Here is a 22,776-nt window from a genome sequence, read left to right as displayed (position 1 = left end):
AACTATTTCACATGTTTATCACTTTGTTGCTGTCGCAAAAGGTAAATTATCGATCAAACATTTATTATTGCAATTGCGTATATTATTATTAAACAAATTATTACCCCTTCTCTCAGGAAACGTTCTGCTAGGACCTTGATAGTAACTACTTTGTTGTTTATTATCACCATAGGCGTGGCTCCAGTGTTTTCATTTGGGGGGGGGGGCATAAACGGTCCACACCCGGGAAGTCAAGAGCATGGGAAATTCTTCAGGGGTAAGGAGTGTTGGAATATTTTTGCTATTCGTCTATGTCAATTTCTCGTACATCTTACTTGAATAAATCCCATTCAGAGTGCAAATTGGAGAGGACAAGGGAGCTTAGGTTTTTCGTCTCTCCCCCAGAGTTCGAAAAGTACATCTTTTGGTATTTTCATTCCGGTGTTTTCATGATCAATATATACCTTTGAATCCTGCGATCTGTGGTCTTGGATGGAAAACCACAGCTGTCTGGTAGCTTGGGTTGCCTTGGAGGAATGTAAGTGGGTTTACTGGTTGAGAAGGTAAACGGTAAACAGGTAAACGGTAAACAGGTTGACCTCTGAATTGTTTCAGAGCTTCATTCAGTGGAACTTTATTATCCTTTTGCTGATGATCATGCTCAACTGGTGTGTCATCAACAACTATAAGAAAAATTTATAGATAGAAGGGATTAAAAATAAATGGAGGAGAAGGTGAAGGAGTTTAAAAAAAGAAAAAAAATGCCTTACACGATTGTTTCGATAAACTTGGACAAAAAAAAACGAAACAAAATTTAAGCAATAATTTTCCTTTTGCGACACTGTCAAAGTAATAAATATGTGAGATATTTTCTGATAAAGAGAGTCAATCATACAAGACGAAACTTTGAATCCTGTAATCAAGTTTGGAATCCTGATAAATCTATATATTACTAATAAAGGCCAGGGTTATATCTACGATTTTTTCGTAGGAAAAATCCTACGATTTTTTTTCTTTTAGTGGTTTCCTGACAGAAGAAGGCAAAAACCATTTGCGAACAGGTGACAACAAACATGTCTCGCCATAACAGGTGTTTTTTCACACTAAAGTTATTTTTTCTATTATCCAATCTACCTTTCAGCTGGGTCCCTCCTCGGTAAGAGGGGTGGGAATAAATGGATTCTTCAAGTGTAGGCTCGTTCTATCACCAACTAAAGAAAATGTAGGGGTGGGAGGCCTAATAGTGATTTGAGGCTTGTGATAGTGGTTTTTAGAAATGAAGATCTTATCTTATTTAAATATATTTTTCAAAGTCAATGAGGAGGGGGGATTTTTTCCAATTTTTAAGTAAAAATACTAAAAAAAAATTCATTTTTCAATGAAACTACCCAAATCGATCTTTTTCAAAATCTAGGGAGGGGCAATATTTTGGAAGTCTCTCTGTTTCTTACAGACGTTTTCCTTTCATCATCTAAATTCTGAATTTGGATTTTAGAACATACAAAGAAACAAGAAGTTTATTATCTAGACTGTTGTTGAGAATAAATCACTCAGCAGTTGGATTCTCAATTGATTTTTTTTTCTATTTTTACTAAGAGTTTTAATTGTGAAAACATGAGCTATAAAATACATTTATATTACATTAACAAGTCAAATGACCTCGATCAAGCCCTACCTATGAGGCCCGCTAAAAAAAGTTCTTGTGAAGTCCACCAGAATCGTTCTCCTCACATCTCAGAGATTTCGTAGTTCTTGTCCTTTGGCCTTCCAAGGGATTTCCAAGCAGGTAAAGAAATTTTGTTCCGTTCAATAAAAATATAAAAAAAATACGCTTGCTAATGATGTAAGTTTAATTTAATCTCTATCTCTGGTACAAAACTGGAGACGTTAAATGGTTCTTCATAAGATTTTTAGGAGAGGAGGTGTTGGCTTTTAGTTTGAAAATTCTCAAACTTTCGCCTACTTACTAAGGGCATACAAGGGAATATATCCATTGCTATTCTCTTGTCTAGGGAGAAAATTAAGCCTGTACCCAGGGAGAGGTGGAGTACCCGGTTTGAACCCCACTTCTCGAAACACTTCTCCAATTCGTAAATTGGTATTAAAAATACAGGTGAGAAATCCTTGTTTGAAACTGCTAAACAAGGCGCAGGGAAGGTTAACCCTTCTTCTTCATTCTTTTAGCAACGGTTTTTAAGTAAGCTACGTCATAATCATTTTCATGAACACATTTTTATTTCTTTACTGCATAAAAATGTCCTCTATTTAATAATTTTTTTCCAAGTTACTTGATTAGTAACACATTTTTTATTTCAATAATTCTACTGTATAGCATTTATTTTCTTCGCTTTTTTATTATAATATTTTCAGTATTCTATTTTCATTTCAATTTTATGATTACGCTATATTATTTCTTATTTATGTTTTGAGATCATGTTTAAAACATCATGTTTAAAAAACTCACTTATCATACTATTTCTTATTAATATTGAATAAAAAAACAAGTTTAAAAACTGAAAGTAAGGAGCAACATTAAAACTTAAAACGAACAGAAATTATCATAGACAGCGCAATTGCGCTGCCTAAGTAAAGAACGATGTTGGCACAATGTATTATTATTTATTTTTTTTGGTTTTAGACCACGGCACTTCGTATCGAAGGAGTTGTCGAAGAAACTTCGAAAAGGGCTCGTTCGATTGGAAATTGGAGTGGTTAGTGCCCTTTTTAATAATCGAAAGTGATTGGAAGGCAACTAACACCCCTTCCACACCCACTATTTCCCCAAACACATCCAATCAAAATTTTGAGATAGTTATTTTGTTCAGTGTAGTTGATTTCCAGATAGATAATATGTTTTTGAGGAGGACACTCCCCCACAACCCTCGGGGCAAGGGTTTTAAGTTATGCCCTGAGGGCATACAAGAACGATGTTGGCACAATGTACTATAATAGAAATTAAATTTTTGAGGAGGACATTCCCCCACAGCCCTCAGGGCAAGGGTTGTAAGTTATGCTCTGGGGGCATATAAGATTTTTATAGAAGGCGTTGTCATAGAAACTTCAAAAAAAGATCTGTCAATTGGAAATTCAAAGGGCTACTGCCCTTTTTAATAGTCGAAAGTGAGTGGAGGGCCACTAACCCCCCTCTCACGCCCACCTTTCCTCCAAACACATCCAATCCAAATTTTGAGATAGCCATTTAGTTAAACGTAGTTGAAAGTTCTACAAATTATGTCTTTGAAGATGACACCCCCCCCCACAGCCCTCAGGGCAAGGGTTTTGAGTTATGCCCAGGGGGCATATAAGTTTTTCATAGAAAGTTTTGTCGTAGAAACTTCAAAAGGGGCTCGATTGAAATTCGATCGAAAACTGAAAGGGCTATTGCCTTTTTTAATAGTCGAAAGTAATTGGAAGGTAACTAAAACCCCTTCCACGCCCACCATTTATCCAAACACATCGAATCCAAATTTTGAGATTTTGCCATTTAGTTCAACGTAGGTGAAAATTCTGGAAATTAGGTCTTTGAGGATGATAACCCCCTCAGAACCCTCAGGGAAAGGGTTATTCGTTCTACCCTATGGGCATATAAGGTTTTCATTGAAAGCTTTGTCGTAGAAACTTGAAAAAAAGCGCTTTCAATTGAAAATTCAAAGGGCTAGTGCCCTTTTTAATATACGAAAGTGATTGGAGGGCAACTAACCCCTCTCTCGCCCACCTTTTCCCCAAACACATACAATTAAAATTTTTAGGTAGCCACTTTGTTCAACGTAGTTGATAGTTTTGGAAAATATGTCTTTAAGGAAGACCCCCCCCTATAGCCCTCAGGGCCCGGGGTGTAAGTTATGCCCTGGGGGCATCTAAGGTTTTTATTAAAAATGGCTCATTCCATTGGAAATTGAAATGGCTAGTGGCTTTCTTTATAGTCAAACGCGACTAAAGAACAACTAACCCCCTCTCACCCCACCCTTTACACTAGACACATAGAATCAGTATTTATATATAATTATTTTTTCAATGTATTTGTAAGCTCTAGATATAATTTCTTATGGGATGGGAACCCCCACAGTGCTCAAAGCAAGGCTTGTAAGTTATGCCGTGGGGGCATATGAGGTTTTTATAAAAAGTGTAGTCGTAAAACTCCGAAAAGGGCTCATTCGATTGAAAATTCAAAGGGCTAGTGCCCTTTTAATAGTTGAAAGCAATTGGAGGCAACTAACCCCCCTCTCACGCCCACCATTTCCCCAAACATATCCAATCAAAATTTTGAGATATTTATTTTGTTCAACGTAGTCAAAAGTTCTGGAAATTAGGTCTTTTAGGATGAAAACCCCCTCAGAGCCCTCAGGGCAAGGGTTGTAAGTTATACCCTGGGGGCATATAACGTTTTTATAGAAATTGTTGTCGTAGAAACTTCAAAGAGGGCTCATTTGATGGAAATTGAAAGGGCTAGTGCCTTTTTTATTAGTCGAAATTGAATGGAGAGCAACTACCTTACTTTCGGCGGGAACTAGACGATGATCCATCCTGCCCGGCACCAATGGACGATGGGATGACTGACGTAGTCCAACACGATCTGTCAGCAGCAGCCTCTTCTGCAATATTCTGTCAGTTTTTATCCCAACGACGTCCGTGTCATCGGAAGCCACCCGAAGGATCCAGGTCATTTTTGAATGTCTGCCGGAGATTCTTCCTTTGCCCCCTGGTCTCCGTTTCCAAGCTGGAAGGGGGTCGCAGGTGAGGACATCGCGGGATATAGTTCCAGCTGGTCGTCTTAGTGTGTGTCCCAAAAATTTCAGTCGTCGTTGTTTTATGATTACCGAGAGGGGGCCTTCTGGGCACAACGCCTTCGAACCTCAGCGTTTGAGATATGAAACTATCGGCTGACCCGTAGTATGTGTCTCATGCAGTGATGTTTGAATACTTCAAGTGAACGTGTTTCTTCGGCCTTTACAGACCAAGTTTCACAGGCGTACAGCCTCGATTGAACAGTCGATTGAACAGTTGCCCTGTAGACGTTCATCTTCGTTTTGATGCTAATTTCATGTCTATTCCAAAGCGAATTCTTCAAGCTTGTGAAGACACTCCATGCCTTTCCTATTCGAGCTCTAACGTCAGCTTCTGCTCCTCCGTTCGGTGTTAGGAACGGAGTAGTCGGTGTAGGTTCGGTTTGAGATATCAATTCTATTACAAAATAGTCTAAATATCATATAACAAGGCTTTTGGGGTTGAAGCAAACCCCAGAGATTAGGGACAAGGGTTTTAAGCTATGCCCAGGGGTATTAAAGGCTTTTATGGAAGGGATGGTTGTTTAACATCAGAAGAGGCTCAGTCTTTCTCCCTGAAAAAGACTATGTCAATATAAAACGAACAGAGATTAATCAAAACAACTTTTTGCACCAAATAAGTTTTTCAAAAAAAGGAAAGAACTCTATTAAACCAAAAATAAACAAAAATACAATCAAATTATCTACCAAGCATATAACAACCACAAATCAGGATCAATAAATAAATGAGACCCAAAACAAACAGAAATTAAAATAAGTCAAACTCAAAACGAGCAGATATTAATCTGAGTAGGGTTCTAAGCCCTATGCTTTCTAAAAACCAGAATGTAATTTGTACTTTACTAAAAAAAATTTTTTTTTAAATGTTTTCACTTATAACTAAGAAAACAAAAGTTCATTAAGATCTTAAGGAATAAATATCAGCATATGTATTTTAAACTGACAATACAAATTGTTTTCAGTAAATTCATTTGAATTTTTTTGGGGAAAGTTTGGGAAACAAAGAGCTGGTAAAAAATCTGCCTTCTTAATATGAGTATATATCAATCGCAGTTAAACCATCAACCACCTCCCAAAATTTGTTCCCCGCTATTCCTCTAATCTAGCAATCTGGGACGTAATGTGAACACAAAGAAAATAAAAGAATTGACAAGAAAAGAGTGACCTTTCAAACAGTTCGTGGCAACAAACTGTAAGTAAGGAGCGACCCGGCTCAATAGTAACGGGAACTCTAAAAAACAGAATTTTGATACCAATAGATACATAAAAAAATTGGATTTGTATGTTGATTGCAAATATATAAGGTTTATCAAGTTTAGTCTTATCCATCAAAAGTTACGAACCTGAGAAAATTTGCCCTATTTTCAAAATAAGCGGAAAATATCCCTTAAAAGTCATAGAATCTTAATGACAATCACACCATCAGATTCAGTGTATCAGAGAACCCTAACGTAGAAGTTTCAAGCTCCTATCTGCAAAAATGTAGAATTTTGCAGTTTTTGCCAGAAGAAAGATCACGGATGCGTGTTTATGTTTTTTTTCCAAGGGGTGATCGTATCGACCCAGTGGTTATAAAATATCGTAAGAGGGCTCATTAGAACGGAAATTAAAAGTTCTAGTGCCCTTTATAAGAGACCAAAAAAATTGGATTGCAGCTAGGCCCCCTCCCACGCTCATTTTTTCCCAAAGTCACCCGATCAAAATTTTTGAGATAGCCATTCTGTTCAGCATAGTCGAAAAATCTAAAAGCTATATCTTTAAGGATGACTTAATCCCCACAGTCCCCAGGGGAAGGGCTGCAAGTTTCGAACTTTGCCCATATTGTTTACATATAGTATAGGTTATTGCGAAGTATAAGACATGTTCAGGGTGATTTTTCTGGTGGGGGGGGGGCGGAAGGAGGTATTTACATGGGAGGATCTTTCCATGGAGGACTTTTTGATGGGGGAAGGTAATTATCTATGAAGGGGGTGCCAGATTTCCCAGAATTATTCAAAAAACGATCAGAAATCATTCTTAAAAAATTGGAAAAAAATCCAACTTTAGCGTAAAGAGTGAGGTATTGACTATGGAGGCAAACCCCCCTGATATACGTAATAAAAATATACGAATATAGATGTTCGTTACGCAAGTTACGTATATTTATTACTAATAAAAACGTTCGTAAATAAAGTTAAACAACTTTCGAGAAAGCCATTTAACCAAAAAAAAGCAAAATTAATATGCAAATTTCGTTTTAATTATTCATGTACGGTGAGATAAAATCAAAATCTGCATTAATTTAAAAATGTTCAGAAATTAAATAAAAAAAAACAATTTTTTTTTAACTGAAGGTAAGGAGCGACGTTAAAACTTAAAACGAACAGAAATTATTCCGTATATGAAAGGGGCTGTACCCTCCTCAACCCCACGCTCTTTACGCTAAAGTTTTTTATTGTTTAAAAAAATAAAGTTGTGAGAAAGAGTCAAACTTTAGAGTAAAGAGCGAGGCGTTGAGGAGGGTACAACCCCTTTCATATATGGAATAATTTTTGTTCGTTTTAAGTTTTAATGTCGCTCCTTACTTTCAGTTAAAAAACCTTTTTTTTTATTTAATTCCAATAATAATCGGAACTCTAAATACCGTTATCGGAACTCAAAACATTATTTAATTAGCGTTAAAAAATAAAAATAAACAGAGCTTGTATGGTGACATTATCCTAGCCTAGACAATAGCCTAGAGTTAAAGTTGCATAATTTAAAAAAGGGGTCGGAACATCCTTCACAAGATTCTGATCTGACTGAAAATACCACTTTCCACCGAAAAACAACAGTATTAGCCCATTTACAGCTGTAGTGATATCTAGCAGACATTTTGAGATAGTTAATCGGTTGCTAATATCAAATAAAACTATTCATGTTGACTCAGTTTCAGAAGTTTCTACTCTAATATTAAGACTTTAATATTAACAGTAAAAATGTTCACTTTCATTTCAATGGGCTTTAACAATTTATGCTCAATCAAAATTACCTCGGAATAGATAATATTTACAGGGCTTCCACTCTCGAATATTAAAATTCGGGGACAAGTCTTAAAAATTCGGGGAGTTTTCGGGGACAAGTCTTCAAGATTCGGGGATTTTTCGGGAAAAAAACAAACTGAAATTTTATTGTCAAAATTTAGGAGCCAAAAAGTTTTAGCTTCATTTTCAGGCTCAAGTAGGACTTGGATCCGCATAGTAAATCAAGCGTTTCACAGAGTAGGTTTTAGAGCCAGAGAAGGGGATTTGAACCCATAGCTGAAAACACTTATTGCTGATATTGCGGCGAAAATTTCAAAATTGTTTTCAAATTAAAAAAAGTGAACACATGTGAACTGTAAATACCAGTAGCAATTTTTCATTAAGTCATTAATCTCAGTAATTCATTAATGATATTTAAAAACAAAAAAAAATATTGTTTGAGGTTTCTACATAGGTAAATTAAATAGACAAAATTAAACCTATAAGTATGGGGCAACATTAAAACTTAAAACAAACAAGAACTAAATTAAACAAGTAAATTCAAACTTAAATTAAAAAGGAAATTTTGACGACAATTGACAAATTATTGGTGTTTCTTGCTGATTCTAAGGTCTTAAGTGTTTACCCCCCCCCCTCCCCCAGAAATTCCCTCGGAAAAAACGAAAAATATCCCCCCCCCTCACAAAAATACCTCCTGCAGAAAATACTCCCCACGGAAAGTATAGCACCCGTGGAAAGTAATTCCGCAGAAAACGCCCCCCACGGAAAGTACTCCCACTAAAAATTCCCTCGGAAAATAGCCAGCCCCCCCCCTCTGCGGAAAATACCCCTTCGGAACATACATTTTTTCATTGGTTGTCTCTACTATACTTTCCTTATTTTGGTTACCTCATAATAGTAGAAAGGCCCCTATTGACACGAGACGACACCCCTGCTGCCATCTACAATTTAGTTTAATGCTGACAGAACACCAAATAAGGGCATGGAATCCCCAGGGAGAACACGTGGTTATTCAAAGTGTGTCAATGACCTAAATTTCCAAAGGTCGATTTATTTGATGTTAGTAGTGATAGTGTATAAGGTTTCAACTATACAAACTGGTTATTTGGTAAGGTATAATGTAGTCAAGCATGTTTTGAGAGTTTGGTCGTAATTATATAATTTAAACAGACAGGTTTTTTTTCTGTTTTTGATAAGAATTGAACAATGAATGTACGTCGTCAGTTCACGTGCTCATTTTTTTTCCTAAAAAACTGGTATGTTATAAAGTAGTCAAACATGTTTTGAGGGCATGCATGAAATTATGTAACTCAACCATAGTGGTTTTTCGAGGTAATATCCATTTTTTTCGTCCTTGAAATTTCGTATAAAATGGTCGTGCATTAGAATTTAATTTATTTCCTGATTAAAAGCATTTACCAGTAAATTCAAATTTCAGGGGGACTTAGCCCCTCTCCGCCCTCCAACAATACAAAAACTTAAAAATACGATGAGGATAGTCGTTAGAAAATGCAAAGTTTTCTATTTTTTCCCATTTAAATAAAATATATCATCCCCCCTCCTTTGGTTACGATGGTAAATACCTTGAAACAGTTCTTTTCATTCAAAAAAAAATATCATTTTCCCATCGTGTGTTTAAAATGAGCTTTCTTTATCAGCTTAAATAGAAACATCTGTGTTTAACCTTTTTACAAGAGGGATCGATTTCAAAACATCATTTGGCAAGCGCATTATCTGAATTAAGAAAACAACGGTTTGATATGAATGTGTCGGTAGATAGAATATGCAAATTTTATCCTATTATAGTGGAAAAAAAGAGTTTAGCATTTGCGAACAATTCGATGTTATGTCAATTTAAAATAGTTAAGAAATAAGAAATTTAACAAGAAATGGCTGAAAACTGTTTTGGGGGGAGATGGGTTGATTGTGTACTGTATAATACACAAGTGATGTTTGAACAGGGTTGTCAGTTTAAAATAGAGTGTAACGAGGGCTTGTTAACTCAGGCAATTTGTTATAAATTTGGGGCAACATATATCTATGAAAATCGTTAATGATGATAGAATGACGTTGTGAGTTGACCTAGCTCTACCTCTCCGATGTGTTCTGTATAATACACAAATGGTTTCAAACTTTTACCTTGAGCATCGATGTTGTTAGCAGAATTTCAAAAAGGATCGTTTATGAGTGCTAGCGTATCTGATGAAATAATTTAGGTCGTATGATCAATTTAGTTTATTTTTTAATTCAGCAGTTTTTCAGTAGGGACACTCGATATCCTAAAAGTGTTTGATTCAAACTTTTACCTTGAACTTGTTGGTGGGGGGCTTAAAAAGGCAAAAATGGGGTGAACTACATTAGTTTATAAGACGGATCGTGAAAATCCCAAAGTTTTGTGTACCAAGAATAGACCGGAGGTAGCCTCCCCTATATACACGACTGGATTCTCGGGGTTTAGTTAAATGTGGTTGAGTTGCATTGGGGGTTGAGTTGCACGATGGGTCAGTTAAAGGGGGTTTCACTTGCACGGGGTTCAGTTAAATGTGGCTGTGTTGCAAAATATAATAAGAAATGGCTGAAGTGTTTTGAGGGAGATGAGTGGCATGGAGGGTGGCGTTGCATGAAGGGTCCGTTAAAGGAGAAACGCTTATACGGGGGGTCAGTTAAATGAGATCGAGTTGCACGAGGGTTCAGTAGCACGAGGGTTCAGTTGTACGGGGTTTCGGTTATACAGGGGTTCAGTTAAATGGAGGGTTCAGTTGCACGGGGGTTTAGTTAAATGGGGCTTGAGTTGCACGAGGGTTCAGTTGCACGGGGGTTCAGTTACATACGGTTTCAGTTACACGGGGATTAGTTAAAGGTGGTTCAGTTGCACGGGGGGTTGAGGAGCACGGGGGGTTGAGTTGTACGCGGGGAAAGATAACGGGGGTTCAGTTGCACGGTGTTCATTTAATTGTGGTTGAGTTGCAAAATTTAACAAGGAATGACTGAAAAGTGTGTCGAGGGAGAAGAGTGGCATGGCGGCCTGAGTTGCATGTGGGCTCAGTTAAAGGGGGTACAGTTATATGGGGGCGTAGTTAACTCGAGTCGTGGTGCACGAGGGTTCAGGAGCACGAGGGTTCATTTGTACGGGGTGTCGGTGATACAGGGGTTCAGTTAAATGGAGGGTTCGCTGGCACGGAGGTTGAGTTAAATGGGGCTTGAGTTACATGAGGATTAAGTTTCACGGGGGTTCAGTTACATGCGGATTCAGTTACACGTGGTTTAGTTAAATGTGGTTGAGTTGCACGGGGGGTTGAGTTGCACGGGGTTTAATTAAATGTGGTTGAGTTGCAAAATTTAATAAGAAATGGCTGAAAAGTGTTTTGAGGGAGATGAGTTGCATGGAGGGTTGAGTTGCACGAGGGTTCAGTTAAAGGGGGTACAGTTACACGGGGGTTTAGTTAAATGGAATCGAGTTGCACGAGGGTTCAGTAGCACCAGGGTTCAGTAGCACGGGGGTTCAGTTGTACGGGGTTTCGGTTATACAGGGGTTCAGTTACATGGAGGGTTCAGTTGCACGGGGGTTGAGTTAAATGGGGCTTGAGTTGCACGAGGGTTCAGTTGCACGAGGGTTCAGTTAAAGGGGGTTCAGTTGCACGGGGTTTAGTTAAATGTGGTTGAGTTGCAAAATTTAACAAGAAATGGCTGAAAAGTGTTTCAAGGGGGATGAGTTGCATGGAGGGTCGAGTTGCACGAGGGTTCAGTTACAGGGGGTACGGTTACCCGGGGGTTTAGTTAAATGGGGTCGAGTTGCACGAGGGTTCAGTAGCACGAGGGTTCAGTAGCACGGGAGTTCATTTGTACGGGGTTTCGGTTATACAGGGGGTCAGTTACATGGAGGGTTCAGTTGCACGGGGGTTGAGTTAACTGGGGCTTGAGTTGCACGAGGGTTCAGTTGCACGGGGGGTTCAGTTACATGCTATTTCAGTTCCACGGGGTTTAGTTAAATGTGGTTGAGTTGCACGGGGGGTTGAGTTGCACGAGGGTTCAGTTAAAGAGGGTTCAGTTACACGGGGTTTAGTTAAATGTGGTTGAGTTGCAAAATTGAACAAGAAATGGCTGAAAAGTGTTTCAAGGGAGATGAGCTGCATGGAGGATTGAGTTGCACGAGGGTTCAGTTAAAGGGGGTACAGTTACACGGGGGTTTAGTTAAATGGGGTCGAGATGCACGAGGGTTCAGTAGCACGAGGGTTCAGTAGCACGGGGGTTCAGTTGTACGGGGTTTCGGTTATACAGGGGTTCGGTTACATGGAGGGTTCAGTTGCACGGAGGTTGAGTTAAATGGGGCTTGAGTTGCACGTGGGGTAAGTTGCACGGGGGGTCACTGACCGTCTGATTCAGTTACTCGAGGTTTTGTTACTTGGGGTTGAATGGCACGGGGGGTTGAGTTGCACGAGGGTTCAGTAAAACGGGGTTCAGTTACACGGTGCTTAGTTAAATGCGGTTGAGTTGCAAAATTTAACAAGAAATGGCTGAAAAGTGTTTTGAGGGAGATGAGTTGCATGGAGGGTTGAGTTGCATGAGGGTTCAGTTACACGGGGGTTTAGTTAAATTGGGTCGAGTTGCACAAGGGTTCAGTAGCACGAGGGTTCAGTAAGGCTATTGTGTTTTTCTGAACTTTCTAGGGCGGGAGTAACTATTTAGTTTAAATAATTCTAGGAGGAATTGAGTTTTATGGATGGTATGGAAAAATGGTATGTGTTAAATATTCGGGTAAACATTCGACTATAAATAAGGCTATTGTGTCTTTCCGAACTTTCTGTGAGAGACGAGGGTAAGTATTTAGTTTAAATAATTCTAGGAGGAATTGAGTTTTGTGGCTGGTGCGGAAAAATGGTACGTGTGGAGTAAATTAAGTTTTGAGGGGGGTAAAAAATGGTAGTTATTTAGTACCCAGTAAACAGATGACTTGAAATGCTTCATTAGAAATAGTTTATTGCTAATGATACCTCCCCGACGGATATTTTTTTATTGTTTTTTTTAGCTATTAGCCAAACGTTGCTCTGTGTTTGTCACACCAACTAGTAAATATTTATCGGGGTTTTATTTTTTTTGTTCAATTATTTTTAGTGTAAGCCAATATAATTACCTCATTCTTTTATTCTAACTTAACCTGCAGAAATAGGACTTCTAGGATAAGGATTCATTCCCTCGACTAAATCAGTTTTTTCATGTTAAATGGTGAAAAAAACACTATTAATTCTCCGTATTCTTCTTCTTCTTATCTAGCTAAACATTGCGCTGTGTTTGTCGCACCAACTAGTAAATATTTATCGGGATTTTATTTTTTCCGTTCAATTATTTTCAGTTTAAGCCAATATAATGCTAGGGGGAGTAAAAATGGTAGTTATTTAGTACCCGGTAAACAGGTTACTTGATATGCTTCATTAGAAGTAGGTTATTGTTAATGATACCTCCTCGACAGATATTTTTTATGGCTCTAACAATTGTACTCTATGCTTGCCGAGAGACACGATGTGGCTTTCCCAGTATTGCTCTATGGCCGGTTATCGACACTACCTAGTTTATTGCAAGTATTAAATCAGTATTTTTTACCCAGTGGAACGATAAACACATAACTAATATCTCGAAAAAAGTGAAGATGGAGTATTTTAATAAAGTGTGTTCACATAACAAGGTTATTGTAGCATTGAATGCCAACATGGATAAGTATTTAAACTATGAAACAAGTACAAGTGGAAGCACTATTGGAAATGTATGCATGCATTGTCATGACAGTAAGGAATTCAATTTCTTTGGAATACTGAAAAAATTCAACTCTTATGTTGGTGGTTATGCGAGATTGAGATCTCCAGAGATGATTGCACTCAAAGAGAATGCCAACATAAAAATAATTGTTGATGATAGAGGACAACTCCTTGCTACTGTTGCAGGTAACACATTACCTACTGATACATCCAATCGTCACCTTTCGGGTATTAGCATTCAACGGAAGATCAATAAAAGAAAGGCCTACTCTTCTACTAATGTCGTAAACCATATCTTGTCTACGTGTCGAAACTGTTACCTGTGTAAAAATAATGTGATAATAGACTGTGAAATTGCTAGAAAAATAAAAAGGGCATTGTAAGGAAATATCACTATGGAATATAAAGATGAATCGATGAAAAACAAAGCACCAGCAAACGTTACTACCATTGATAAAAAAGTCAATGAACCAAATAATACCAAGGACGAAAAGCATATTGAGCCTGTTGATGAGCCACCAGTAAAAATTGTGTATGACTCAAAATGGAATAATGATTATTCTACTGATTGCGAACTAAGAGAAGACAATAGCTATAATATCAAGAGAGAACATGGTGAACTATTTTATGGAACAGATTCAAAATGTCCAAAGTTAATCATTGATATTAATAATGTATCGTAATATATTTTTTTGTATTAATATTCTACATAGCATTATTTCATTAACAATATATTATGCATTACATTGTTATGTGTTCATTATTTTTAGAGTAAGCTAGCATATCAAACGTTTAGAATGTCTAATAAAACGTCGGAGATGTAAGAAAAGGAATTTGCATAAATCTATTGTCAGACACATGGGATAACATTGACAAAATCTTGGTATCAGAATGAAAAAATTATTTATCAACATCTGTTGTTGGAAATGTCATTATGAAAAAATTTTTATTAAGTAAGTAACAAACTCTTTCTTAAATTCACCTCTTGGATACACATTACATAAATTTCTTCAAGGAAATTAAGAAAAAAAAAATTGTAAGTGAGTAACAAACTCTTTCTTGAAGTCACCTCTTGGATGCGCAATGCAGAAATTTCATTCAAGAAATTATCAACAATTGTAAGAAAGTAGCAAATTCTTTCTTGAATTCGCCTCCTGGATAAATAAAAAAGACATTTCATTCAAGAAGCTATGACAAAATTATAAGTAAGTAACAAATTCTTTCTTGAAGTCACCTTTTTGATAAACAATGCAGAAATTTCATTTAAGAAATTAAGAAAAAATTTTAAGCAAGTAACCAACACTTTCCTGAAGTTACTCCTTGGATAAAAAATGCAGAAATTTCATATAAGGAACTATAAATAATTTGTAAGTAAGCAAGTAACAAATTTTTTCTTGAACTCTCTTCTTGCATACACAATACAGAAATTTCATTAAAGAAATTATGAAAAAATTGTAAGTAAGTAGCAAATTCTTTCTTGAATTCACCTGCTGGATAAACAAAGACATTTCGTTCAAGAAATTATGAAAAAATTCTCAGTAAGTAACAATTTCTTTCTTGAAGTCCTCTTGGATACACAATACGGAAATTTCATTCAGTAAATTATGAAAATATTTGTAAAAGTAACAAACTCTTTATTGATTTCACCTCTTGGATACAGATATTTCATTCAAGAAATTATGAAAAAAACGCAAGTAAGTAACAAATTCATTATTGTTTTCACCTCTTGGATATACAATACGTAAATTTCATTCAATAAATTATGAAACAATTGTAAGCAAGTAACAAACTTTTTCCTGAAGTCACCTCTTGGATACACAATGCAGAAACTTCATTTAAGAAACTATAAAAAAATTGTAAGTAAGTAAGTAACAAATTCTTTCTTGAATTCGCCTATTGAATAAACAAAAAACGTCATTTCATTCAAGAAATTATGACAAAATTCTAAATAAGTAACAAACCCTTTCTTGAATTCGCTATTGGGTTGCACAATACAGAAATTTAATTCAGAAAACTATGAAAAACATTGCAAACAAACTCTTTCTTGAACTCGCTTCCTGGACAGACAATACAGCAATTTCACTCAAGAAATTATGAAAAAATTGTAAGTAAGTAGCAAACTGTTTCTTGAATTCTCCTCCTGGATGTACAATACAGATATTTAATTCAAGAAATTATAAAAAAAAATTGTAAGTAAGTAACAAAATCTTTCTTGAATACACCTCTTGGATACCCAATACGGAAATTTAATTCAAGAAATTATGAGAAAATTCTAAGTAAGTAACAATCTCTTTCTTGAAGTCCCCTCTTGGATACGCAATACGATATAGAAATTTCATTCGATAAATTATGAGAAAATTCCAGGTAAGTAACAATCTCTTTCTTGAAGTCCCCTCTTGGATACACAATACGGATATTTTATTCAAGAAATTATAAAAAAAAAGGAAAGTAAGTAACAAACTCTTTATTGATTTCACCTCTTGGATACAAAAAAGACATTTCATTCAAGAAATTATAACAAAATTTTAAGTAAGTAAAAAACTCATTCTTGTATTTGCCATTTGCATTCACAATACAGAAATTTCATTCTATGGGACCTCGACAGGTGATTAAACACGTTTTGAAACGACAAGCTATTTGCTTGCCTATCCTTGGTGTCTTTCCAAGTGAGCGGGGATTCCCCACAGGTTCCTACACATTGCAAAAAAGTGAGCAGTACGAACAAAGATTTCCCATTCAACTTTGTTTCAACTCCACTTTTTCAACCAGACTGGTTTTTTTTAGACAACACCCATTTTTTAGGGGCCAATCAGAGACAGTGGATGCTGCTCAATATACGATAACTTGATTGGTGATTGGTTACACACCGCGACGGTGCATACATAGTGAGAGAGAGACACGCAAAGTCAACATAGATTAATTTCATTTTTTAAGGTTAATTTAGACGAGGTTATGTGCGCGCACAAAACCTCGTCTAAATTAACCTTAAAAAATGAAATAAAGCTTTAAGTTTAAGTTAGGTTAGGTTAGGCTAGATTAAGTTATGTTAGGTTAGGTTAAGTTAGGTTAGGCTAGATTAAGTTATGTTAGGTTAAGTTAGGTTAGCCTACTTACGCACGCGTACGTAGGCTAACCTAACCTAACTAACCTAACCTAACCTAACTTAATCTAGCCTAACCTAACTTAACCTAACATAACTTAATCTAGCCTAACCTAACCTAACTTAAACATGGAGAGATGTTTACTAGCTAACCTAACCTAACATAACTTAATCTAGCCTTAATCTAACCTAACCTAACTTAAACATGGAGAGATGTTTACTAGCTAACCTAATCTAACTTAGCTAACCCAACCTAACTTACCTAACCTGACTTAACCTAACCTAATCTAACCTAACTTAATCTAGTCTAACCTAATCTAACCTAACCTAACCATACTCGCCGGAAAATCCCCTCAGGTCGACTTTGTATTTCTCTCTCATTATGCATGCTTGCGGGTGTAGCAAACGTAGTCTATGGTTGCTCTTACATTGGACGCGGCTTTCCCAGTGGTACTCCATGGTAGGTTATCGAGACTATCTAGTTTATTGCGTGCGATAAATGCCGGAGGGGGCATTCCTGTCGACTTTTGGAGGGTGTTTCTCCATTTTTCGATAATTAGGCAATTTTCTCAAGCTCTTTTCTCAAGCTCATAGCTTTTGACAGACAACACTAACATCAAAACTTAAACGGTCAGAAATAGAGGTTGTTTCCAAAGATTTAGAATAAGAAAAAATTGTCAGGTGTGGGGCTCGAACCCACGACCCCGTATGGGGACCAAATCTTAAGTCTAGCGCCTTAACCACTCAGCCAACCTGACTTGTAAACAATTCTTGATCATATTCATATTGTAATTCACTTTCATTTGTAAAGTTCAGAATTGAACTAACTTTTTTCTTTTCTTTAAGAAAATTCAGAAGAGAATTTGAACATTTTGCACTTTTCTAGTTTTTTTTATTTAATCTATTAAAGGCTCTAACAATTTAGGTTCTGCATAAATCCTTTTACAGAAGTTATTTAGTGAAATCACAAGACATGATGCAAGAAAAAAAAGTACATAAGAAAAAAATTGTCAGGTGTGGGGTTCGAACCCACGACCCCGTATGGGGACCAGATCTTAAGTCTGGCGCCTTAACCGCTCGGCCAACCTGACTTGTAAACAATTCCTGATCATATTCATATTGTAATTCAGTTAGCATTCGAATGAAATCAGTAAGGAAAAGAAGGGCCTACTGCTGCACCAACATTATAAATCATATCTTGTCAATGTGCAAAAACTGTTGCCTCTGTAAAAATAATGTGATAATAGACAGTGAAATTAATGGTAAAATAAAAAGAGCATTGGCAGACAATGTTAATAATGTAAAATAATGTCTATAACATATTTTTATGTTGTTACTACATGTTGTTACTTCAATAAAAATATTTTATGCATTACTTTGTTATATTTCTATTATCTTAGGAAACGTTAGCATGTTAAGCGCTTAGAATATTTATTAAAAAGTTGGAGATTTTGTATTTTCTTTGAAAAAAATTAGAATTGAACTATAACTTTTTTTCTTTTCTCTAAGAAAATTCAGAAGAGTACTTTTAAATTTCTTTGTGTCTTTGTGAAATTAAGAACTGAAGTGGAAGATTTTTATTTTTCTCTGGAGAAATTAGAATTGAACTGTAAGTTCTTTAATAAAATTCAGACTTGAGTTAGCTTTTCATTATCAATGGATAACTTGAACTTTCTATCTTCTATGAAAAATTTGGAACAGTATTTTAAATTTTTTCATCTCTTTGAAAAAAATCTGAACTGAAGTGGAATCTTGCATGATGACTAGAACTTGAACTTTTCTTCACTTCGTTGAGAAAATTTAAAATTGAAGTAGAAATTTTACCTTTTTATATTATTAGGAAAAATAGAATTGATCAAAAACTAATTTCTTTTTCATTGAGAAAATTCAGAAGAGAGCTTGAACTTTTCTTCACTTCATTGAGAAATTTCAAATAGAACTTTAAATTTCCTTGTGTCTTTGTGAAATTAAGAACTGAAGTGGAAGATTTTTATTTTCTTTGGAGAAATTAGAATTGAACTGTAAATTCTTTAATAAAATTCAGAAGATAACTTGAACTTGCTATATTAAATGAAAAATTTGGAAAAATATTTTGAATTTTTTCATCTCTTTGATAAAAATCTGAACTGAAGTGGAATCTTGCATGATGACTAGAATTTGAACTTTTCTTAACTTCGTTGATAAAATTTAAAATTGAAGTAGAAATTTTTATCTTCCGGGAAAATATTCACAACTATGGTATAGGTTTTTCTATCTTCTACGGAAACATTTCAAATAGAACTTTAAATTCCCTTGTGCCTTTATAAAATTAAGAACTGAAGTGGAAGATTTTTATTTTCTTTGGAGAAATTAGAATTGAATTGTAAGTTCTTTAATACAATTCATAAGATAACTTGAACTTTCTATCTTCTATGAAAAATTTGGAATAGTAATTTAATTTTTTTCATCTCACTGAGAAAAATCGGAACTGAAGTGGAATCTTGCATGATATTGTGGCGTTCAAAACAGTTGTAAAGTAAAGTTGTGGTGAAAAGGATGGGTACCTCAACTTGTAAAATGGGTTTAGGAGGGACATTAAGAAAAGAACTTGTTCTGAAATGCCTTTTGAAAAGTATTTCTTGGTGTTGGGGCATTCAAAAAGCTGTGAAGTATAGTTCTGAGTGAAAAAGTTGGGTACTTCAACTTGTAAAATGGGTTAGGAGGGACATTAAGAAAAAAAGTTGTAAAGTAAAGTTGTGGTGAAAAAGATAGGTACTTCAACTTGTAAAATGGTTTTATGAGGGACATTAAGAAAGGAACTGGTTCTGAAATGCCTTTGGAAAAGTATTGCTAGGTGTTGGGGCATTCAAAAGCTGTAAAGTAAAGTTGTGGGTGAAAAGGATGGGTACTTCAACTTGTAAAATGGGTTTAGGAGGGACATTAAGAAAAGACCTTGTTCTGAAATGTCTTTTAAAAAGTATTGCTTGGTATTGTGGCATTCAAGAGCTGTAAAGTATAGTGGTGGGAGAAAAGATTGGGAACTTCAACTTGTAAAATGGGTTTAGGAAAGATATTAAGAAAATAACTTGTTCTGAAATGCCTTTGAAAAGTATTGCTTGGTGTTGGAGCATTCAAAAAGCTGTAAAGTAAAGTTGTGGGTGTAAAGGATGGGTACTTCAACTGGTAAAATGAGTTTAGGATGGACACTAAGAAAAGAACTTGTTCTGAAATGTCTTTGAAAAGTATTACTTGGTGTTGGCGCATTCAAAAGGCTGTAAAGTAAAGTTGTGTGTGAAAAGGATTGATACTTCAATTTGTAAAATGGGTTTAGGAGGAATATTATGAAAAGAAGTTGTTCTGAAATGCCTTTGAAAAGTATTGCCTGGTATTGGCGCATTCAAAAGGCTGTAAAGTAAAGTTGGGGGTGAAAAGGATTGGTACTTTAATTTGTAAATTGAGTTTAGAAGGGAAATTAAGAAAAGAAGTTGCTCTGAAATGCCTTTTGAAAGGTATCTCTGGGTGTTGAGGTATCCAAAAAGCTGTAGAGTAAAGTTGTGAGGGAAAAGGATGGCTACTTCAATTTGTAAAATGGGTTTAGGAGGGACATTAAGAGAGGAACTTGCTCTAAAATGCCTTTTGAAAGGTATTGCTTGGTGTTGATATATCCAAAAAGCTGTAAAGTAAAGTTGTGGGTGAAAAGGATGGATACTTCAACTTGTAAAATTGGTTTAGGAGGGACTTTAAGAAAGGAACTTGCTCTGAAATGCCTTTTGAAAATTATTGCTTGGTGTTGAGGTATCCATAAAGCTGTAAAGTAAAGTTGTGAGTGAAAAGGATGGGTACTTCAAGTTGGAAAATGCGTTTAGAAGTGACATTAAGAAAAGAAGTTGCTCTGAAATGCCTTTAGAAAGGTATTTCTTGGTGTTGAGGTATCCAAAAAGCTGTAAAGTAAACTTTTATTTTTAGTTTTTACTTATTTTCACTTGATTTGGGAAAATTTGCTCCAACTTTACCCCCCAGGCTTTTGACGAAATTAAGCTACTGGCAGCGTATGAGGCTATTTCTTATTTTGTTGGATTGAAAAGGGACAAAACTGAATTACAATATCAATATGAAATTGTTTACAAGTCAGGTTGTCCGAGTGGTTAAGGCGCTAGACTTATGATCTGGTCCCCATACGGGGTCGTGGGTTTTAACCCCACACCTGACAATTTTTTTTATGTACTTTTTTTTCTTTCATCATGTCGTATGATTTCACTAAATAACTTCTTTAAAAGGATTTATGCAGAACCTAAATTGTTATGGCCTTTAATAGATTAAATAAAAAAAACTAGTTTTTAACTGAAAGTAAGGAGCGACGGGGGCTCGGGTGACTCTTTGGGGCCCAGGGGCACTTGGGGGCCCTTTGGGGGGCCGGGGGCCATTTGGGGAGGGTGGGGTGGTCGGGGCCCTAGCTAACCTAATCTGAAAGTGTGATTTCAGAGAAATTCTTTAATCATTTAGGGTTTACTTACCTTTTTAGGGATGAGCATTTAGGGTTCTCCTACATGCTGACCCTGAAAGTGTGTTCCCTGACATATTGGATCTTAAAGTGTAATTTCAGAAAAATTCTTTAACCTTTTAGGGTTAACTTACCTTTTTAGGGATGACTATTTAGGGTTCTCCAACATGCTGAACTTGAAAGTGTGTTCCCTGGCATGTGGAATCTGAAAGTCTAATTTTCATGGTAATGGACTATTCTAAAGCATAAAAATGTCTCAGGCTTAAGATATTTATTGCTTAAACATATTTTAAAACATTTGAAAAAATACTTAATGATATATTAAAAAAAAAGCTTAATTTATTTGATATGAGGAAGAGCAAGTTTAGGTCTTTGGACATCTGATGCATTTTTCCATGTCAGGCATCTTTTCCGGTATCCATTGAGCGAAATATCTAACTTCATCTTCTGGTTCATGTACTGAATGCAGGTATTTCTCACATTTGAAGTCTTCTAAATTGAATAATGCTATGTTTTTATCACATTTTTCTAGTAAGAGTTTATCAGTTGGCACGTTTCCCTTAACATAAACAGTTTGCAAACCAAAATAACTGCATATTTCCTGAATTTCCTCTTGTACATGTTTTAGTTTATAGCCATTTTCATTATGTGGTCTTATTGTTTTAATGTAAAAGCCATTTCGATTTATAAAATTTAGTGTTGGACTCCATCTGTTTTTCTCATACTTATACATGTTGTATCCGACTCTCCATTTATAGCTATGAATTTCACATCGTTGATTGTCTAGGAGTAAGAAAGCTGCTGCAAAAATAATGCCATTTGAGGAATAGGCCAATATATTCTGTGTAAATCAAGCCAAGCATTATTTTACCTGAAAAAAAGGGCTTAAATTAAATAAATATGTAATGTTTCATAATTGTCCTTAAAAGAAGAAAAAATTTAGTATAGAAAATAATTTCCCCCCTTTGTTTACAGAAGGAAAATTAGTATCCCCATCCCCACTAACCATAATTTTGTCTAGAAAAGCATTTATCTCATTTCAGTAAAGCAAAAAGTAAAAATTTCGCGAAAAACGCAACGCATATATTTACAGATTAGTTTAATTTCGTTTTCTAAGAGTTTCAGTTAGTATTTGGCCGAGTTGCTCCTTATTACAGTTCGTCACCGCAAACTGTTTAATTCACCATGATAAGGCCACCTAATAGTTCCTTATGGCACCAAAGGTGGCATGTTTGGTGCCATTTCAGGACTGTCAGCTCTGAGAAGCATAATAAACGCACGATTCTAATTTTCATGGTCTAAACCTGGAGGTTTATAGTTCTCCCTATTGCACAGACACCCTTCCTGATCCCTTAACTATGAAAAAAAAAATTAAATCTCAGTTTGGAAAAAAAAACCTAATGCCAAAATTTTTTATTTAATTTTTCATTGTGTTTTAAGGAACGAACTAATGTATCTTATATTGCATATGCAGATGAATAACGGGTCATTAGCCGTTCAAAATTCAGCCTATAAAAGTTGGCCAAGTTTTTTTCTAAGCTGTTTGAAGAAAATATCCTTAATACTAAACGTTGAAAATGTGAATATTTAGTCTTTACTTATATAGCCAAACATCGAAGCATTGATCTAAGCTGTGGTTCTTTTTCAGTTATCCAATAAATAGAAACAAGTTTTTTCTAAC

At 35.7% G+C, this 22,776-nt stretch overlaps 1 protein-coding gene and 1 non-coding gene across 2 annotated transcripts in view; one reads left to right on the top strand and one right to left on the bottom strand.

Annotated features, from left to right (window-relative positions):
• Positions 1-323: 323 nt before the first annotated feature.
• The window catches only part of LOC148948968 (zinc finger CCCH domain-containing protein 11A-like), a 51,716-nt gene continuing 29,263 nt past the window's right edge, over positions 324-22,776 (bottom strand). The window contains exon 4 of the mRNA XM_089094149.1: positions 324-662. Coding sequence (XP_088950275.1) covers positions 433-662 — 230 coding nt within the window. The 3' untranslated portion in view covers positions 324-432. The remainder of the gene's footprint in view (positions 663-22,776) is intronic.
• On the top strand, positions 20,722-20,804 carry TRNAI-UAU (transfer RNA isoleucine (anticodon UAU)). The gene has a single exon. It is a non-coding gene; the product is annotated as a tRNA-Ile (tRNA).

The sequence above is a fragment of the Artemia sp. Qi Xiang Cuo genome, chromosome 9 (assembly GCF_049724085.1).
Source record: "Artemia sp. Qi Xiang Cuo chromosome 9, ASM4972408v1, whole genome shotgun sequence".
Taxonomy (NCBI): domain Eukaryota; kingdom Metazoa; phylum Arthropoda; class Branchiopoda; order Anostraca; family Artemiidae; genus Artemia; species Artemia sp. Qi Xiang Cuo.
This window is presented reverse-complemented; position numbering and strand designations above follow the sequence as displayed.